The sequence below is a fragment of the Gekko japonicus genome, unplaced genomic scaffold (assembly GCF_001447785.1).
Source record: "Gekko japonicus isolate JY-2015 unplaced genomic scaffold, Gekko_japonicus_V1.1 scaffold3336, whole genome shotgun sequence".
Lineage (NCBI taxonomy): Eukaryota > Metazoa > Chordata > Lepidosauria > Squamata > Gekkonidae > Gekko > Gekko japonicus.
In genome coordinates, this window is record NW_015161509.1 from 93,758 (window position 1) to 99,757 (window position 6,000).

A 6,000-nucleotide genomic window follows, 5' to 3' on the forward strand; every position below is an offset into this window, starting at 1 on the left:
TTTTGTAAATACCACAATTGGTTACATAACTGTTTAAAAAGGGAATATAACACATTGAGTAAACTATATCATTGCATCAATTGTACTTATAATATTATTACTTGTCGAAATTCATAGTATTGATAGGAATTTGTGTCTATTCAACTGATAGAACAATCAACAGTATATCTACATGTTCTAAACCAATCTTATGTGAAATAAAACATTTTTCAGAAACTAAAATAAAAATAAGAAAACAGATAAAGTAAAAGAGAACTGAAAGGGGAAGCATTCCTAATTATTAAGAAATCATTACTTCTGTAGTACAAACATTTTGTCCTTAAATCCATTTGTGATATTGGGTCCATTCAGAAGCGATAAATTGTTGTTGGGATAGGTAGTCAAGAACTGGGAACCATTTGTCTGTAAAGGTTGTTCAAGTCGGTCTCTGAGATAGGTAATTTAATTTATTTGTGCCTGCGTCCATTAAGTAATGGCTCCATAATTTCCTAAACCACACCTCTATATTCCCCTACCTTATCAAATGGTTGTTCTTCAAGTGGCCATCTGCGTATTCACGCTGATGATGGCTTTGTACCTGCATAGAGCTTTAATTAGGAAGATTCTAGAGCTAAAAAATAGGAGAGACCCCCACCCACCCAAGGAATGCAGAGGCTCCAGGGTTTTCCTCTGGTTCCTTGGCAGGTTGTTGTGTGACCTCAAAGGCCAGTGCTGCCGCCAATCAAAATCTCACCATACAGACAACTGTCCTCAGATGAAGACAAGTAATGACAGTCATAGAGGAATTCGGGGGGGGGGGGGGGGGGGGGGGTCTCCAATTGTGTTGGATGGGTTAAATAAACGGGACGATACCAGTGGAAAAAATACAATTGCAACAGGAGTTGTATGCTGAGGTTCTGTGGGTAAAGGTCCCAGATCACTTGGTTCCAAATGTGGTCAATACTATAAGAGCAACTCCGAAGGATGGACCAAGTGAAGCTAGTATCATAAGTGAAGCTCCAAAAGTTGGAGCCAGTGTCAACAGAGCCACAGTAGCAGATGATAGGATAAGGGTTATAGGTGGAAGGGGCTGACTCGGTGCCAATGCTGTGGTGATAGAAGCTCCACTTTCAATCAGAATTGGAGGTCTGACCACCATTGGTGGGAATGGAGGAAAACAGGGTCTAGAGCTTTAGAGATTGTAAGGTAAAGGTAAAGGTTCCCTTGCCCGAAAGCCAAGTCGAATCCGACTCTAGGGTTGCGGTGCTCATCCCCGTTTCAAAGCCGAAGAGCCAGCGCTGTCCGAAGACGTTTCCGTGGTCATGTGGCCGGCATGACTAAACACCACGGCGCACGGAACGCTGTTACCTTCCCACTGAAGTGGTACCTATTTATCTACTTGCAATTTCTTGCTTTCGAACTGCTAGGTTGGCAGGAGCTGGAACTAGAGACGGGAGCTCACTCTGTCATGCGGCACACTCGGGTCTCGAACTGCTGAACTGCCAACCTTCCACAGCCTGCAGTTCAGCGTCTTAACCACTTGAGCCACCGCAGCTTGTAGCCACTGGTTTAAGGCTGAGTGGAGAACAATGCGCAGAGGCTAGCCTAGAAAGGGAACATCACTCTTGACCTCAAGCAGAGTAATAAGCTGGGGACCATCAGCATTTCCTGTAGCATGGCGAGAGGGACCTATAGTGAGTATCCACCAAATATGCCCTCGAACTTGCCCTCAAGGCACAGTGCCTATAACAATGCTGGTAGTAGAGAATTCTTGGTACCTAGCTGGCTCTCTGTACCGAGGGGGAGCATAGACTTGGTCTCTAGTAAGCAGAGCTTCACAATATTGAGGGCTCCTAGACCTCCTCAGATATTGATGATGTGGAGATCGCAGTCTACAGAGTGATTCAATAGTCATGCACTCCCTGCTATGTGGAAGGGTGTAAAAATGTGGGGAACTGGGTACTCCCCACTGGTGTAGGAAAGTGTGTTCAGTGTGCCTTTCCAAAAGGGAGGTGCATTAAGGTGAAACCTCCCTAGGCACCAAAGGACCCTTCGAGATCGAACACCGGATAGTCTCCAAGGTTGGTTCGAATATGAGAAGCGGGAGTGGTTCACTGGACAAATCCAAGGTACTGGTGAAGGAGAAGGCATAACTTGTATTGGAAGAGAAAAATCTTCTTATGAATAGAAAAGAGCAAGAGTCCAGTAGCACCTTAAAGACTTAACAAAATTTACGGTGGGGTTTGAGCTTTCGTGAATCAGTGCTTACTTCTTCTGAAGTGACTCACAAAAGCTCAGACCCTGCCACAAATTTTGTTAGTCTTTAAGGTGCTACTGGACTCTTGCTCTTTTCTACTGCTACAGACAGTCTAACGCGGCTACCCATCTTGATCTTTCTTCAGTATGGGTCTAGACAGGGCTTTCTTTGCAGAAAAAGTCCAGCAGGAACTCATTAGGATAATAGGCCACACCCAACAGCAGACACTCATTAGCATATTAGGCCACCCCCCGTGTTACCAGAAGTGTGTTCATCCAGCCACATGCACCTTTTGCTTCTTATTCTGTTTACCTTGTTTGTTGTCAAAACCCAGAGCTTTTTTGGTAGCAGGAACTCCTTTGCATGTTAGGCCACACACCCCTAATGTAGCCAATCCTAATGAGTTTCTGCTCTTGGGTGTGGCGTATTATGCTAACGAGTTCCTGCTGGGCGTGGCCAACTCAGGAACCAGCCGGAACTCCGTTCCTGTGCGTTCCTGCCCAAAAATAGCCCTGGGTCTAGAACTCGTGGTCCAATGGTGAAGATTCACCCTTCCTCCTCATCTTTTTAAGGATCAACAGTCCCTTTGATGACTCTGATACCACTAGAATGGGAGTGGCTGATGTCATATTGGCTGCAGGAGCAGTTGATGCTTTTGATAACCAGGAGGGCTCTATCATCGCCTTCAACAGCGAGAGACCCTGTTCCCGAAGGAGAAGACGCAATCAGGACTGCCGGCTTTTTCCTGCTTGACAAGTCAAATTTAAGCAGTGCTGTCTCTGAGTTACAGGCTTTGCCAAAGCACAAGGGACAGTGAATCATGCCCATCTGTGGGTGGGAGTTCCCCGATACACACAGCAGTATTTGACAGATGCTGTCTTAGCCATGAAGTGAAACAGGAGAAGAAGGTGGAGCCTCGAGAGGACACCGAGGCTCTGACAGAAAAACTCTGAAGACTATGAGTAGGTCTGAGGAAAGGTGGGGGGGGGAACACTGCAGAAGTTCCAAACCGATGTCTGCGCTGCAGCAGACGAAAAGGAACTGAACAGTACGGTGCGACTTCTCTCCCTAGAGGGTGCCCAGTTCGCCACCATGTTCCGAGGGTGGTGGTGGTGTTCCGCACCTATTTTGTAGCTCGAGAAAGTTCTGAACCGGCACAAACCCCATCAGCGTGATGCACAGACACCACAAAGAAGTAACATTTACTTGTTTTGAAATACTTCTAACCTCCTTTTCCTTACAAACCCCAAGGCGACTAATAGTAATAAACTAAAACACCATATTAAACATATTAAAACAAAAAACCCTATCAGCAATAGACCAGGTGACTCCTTTTTAAAAAAGGAAACAAATCTAACCTACAGCGAGACAAATGCCTTCTGAAACAGAAAAGTTTCCATGGCTCTCCAAAAAGCCAACCAGACCTCCAAAGCGTTTGTTCCATCAGAGTGGCGGGCAAGAGAGCAGACCGTAGTCAGGCGCGCCTCTCTGAGTAAGGGCACCCTTCGCAGATATTGAAACGGGTCAAGTGGAGTCAGCATGCGAGGCAATCCTTCAAGTATGTGAGTGCCTAGCTGTGAAAGGCTTTAAAGATAAGCACTGAACTGAAGCTGGAGACAGACAGGAAGTTAGTTGTCTTTATGGTCACATCACATGATGAAGCTGACTACTCCCTATCGAAATGCAGGCCACCGGATTTGGGACAGCTGAACTTTCTGGATTGTTTCCAAGGGCAGCCCCACACAGACAACATTTGCAAGCAGTCCAGCCTAGAAAAGAGAGAAATTTCCTACAAGTGGCAGTGTGTGCCATGCACAGCTTCTTGCCCCTCTGCATTGATGCAATGCAATTTTTAAAAAGCACAATTACACGCAAAGTAGATTTAAATACACATTACCTGTATCATTAAACCATTTACAGAATTTGAAAGGACTAAAGCCGCTCTTGATCTATAGAGTTTGTAACTTTTTTAAAAAATCAGAACGTATAAGCCAGACAAACAGGAAGCAAAAAGCAGGCAAGCCTCACCTGGAAAGGTAGGTCCATAGCGCTGCTCCCAATCTGATTGACATTGGGCAGCGACCCTCCATAGTACTGGCCACGACTCTGCCCCAACTGTAAATACTGTGTTTTCTGCAGCTGCAACTGGGAAACAAAGAGAGAGAGGGAGAAAAAGAATGAATCAATTTGCACCAATTCTGCAGGGAGAAGAAACAGTCAGGGACATGTAGAAGATACAACTGGGAGACCTGCCCACCTAAGTGGATTGGCCGCAAATGACTCAGTCGTAGATCAAAAGTTTACCGTGCAGAAAGGCCCAAGTTAAATCCACAGCATCTACAGTGGCAGGTTTGAGGGAAGGTGTTTTCTCTCTCAAGGCCCCAACCAGTCAAAGTAAATGCTAGCGGACAGACTAGAGGTCTGACTCTATATAAGGGATATTCATATATACGCCTTGAGTGAGGGGGAAAAGCAATCCAGTAAGTCACACACACCCTCCTAAACGTAAGTTTGAACGACACTAATCTGAACGGCTGCCAGAAATCATTCCACTTTCTGGGAAACCAGTTTCTACGGTTTGTGTTGTGGGGTCCAGGAAGGACCGTGGCCTGGTCAAACAATCCAACTGGCAACAGCAGTAGCATCAAGCTTGCTGGCAGTCAGGGTCATCCGTCAACTCTTTGTTCTACACCTCCGGGCTCTCACCTCGATTGAGTGATCGGAGCTATTCGAAGTTACCACCTTTGCTATAATCAAGGAGGATGTCAAGCTTCTTTGCCCTCCACACCAGTGGACAGCAACAGCACTGCTGTAGGCCTCTGAGGCACACCGTAAACCAAACTGAGTCCCCTTCAGACCCAAAAAGGACGTGCTGGTCCAGCAAGTCCATGTACTATTTGGATGTTTTGCGATGATAACCATGACTGTGCTGTTGGGCACCAACCCATCTTCTTCAGGGCTAGATTAACCACCCTCAAGGAGATGATCTTCCCCCTTTGATGACTTCTTTTTTCCCACGGAAAAACTTGCCTCCTTGATCGCCATACAGATGCGCTGCCATCGCTAGACAAATCGCTACCTTCGTGGGTTAGCAGCACCGTGGCTTCCTCAGCAGATAAACGCCTGCCTCCTTGCCACCGTGGAACACTAACTGCAGCCTTATTTGTTGCTCGATACATATAGAGAGAACGGGAGAATTCTTTCACCCCACTTGTTCCAAACATCAAGTGTATTAGTCATTGTATTTTCTCTCACCCTCCCTCCCAAGACCTCAGGTCAGCACTATATGTCCCCCCCCCAATTTTATCCTTCAACACAACAACCCCACAAGGCAGGTTAGTTTCAGACAGACTGGCCCGAACTCACCCAGCAAGCTTCGTGGCGAAGTACAGGTCTGAATTCGCATAGGTCTCCCTAACCATATTCAAACATCGTGATAATTCCACCTGGCATTAAGCCAGTAAAGAACACCCAACTCAAAACCCATCCACGCCTGGGTTTAGTGAGAGCAGGTAAAGAGGGTGACAGAGGAAATGAAAGGCCCACTGCCAGAGGATTAATCCACCATGTTGCTTCTGTTGTGCTGATTCTGATGTTCTTCTGTTTTTTATCAAAGGGGCAAAAATGCTTATTATTTATTTGCGAAGTGCTGGCTCAGGCAGGGGCAAAGTGACCTTGCAGCACGTGGGGCAGGGGGAATGGCTTGTGCAAGCTACCCTGCACGTAATGACACAATTTACCATTCAGACTCATTCCCATAACAC

At 46.3% G+C, this 6,000-nt stretch overlaps 1 protein-coding gene across 1 annotated transcript in view; it reads right to left on the reverse strand.

Annotated features, from left to right (window-relative positions):
• CRTC1 (CREB regulated transcription coactivator 1) overlaps positions 1 to 5,297 on the reverse strand; it is a 36,766-nt gene extending 31,469 nt beyond the window's left edge. The window contains exons 1-3 of the mRNA XM_015429237.1: positions 5,267 to 5,297; positions 4,943 to 5,055; positions 4,265 to 4,381 (exon numbers count right to left, since the gene is read on the reverse strand). Coding sequence (XP_015284723.1) covers positions 4,265 to 4,381; positions 4,943 to 5,055; positions 5,267 to 5,297 — 261 coding nt within the window. The remainder of the gene's footprint in view (positions 1 to 4,264; positions 4,382 to 4,942; positions 5,056 to 5,266) is intronic.
• Positions 5,298 to 6,000: the final 703 nt, after the last annotated feature.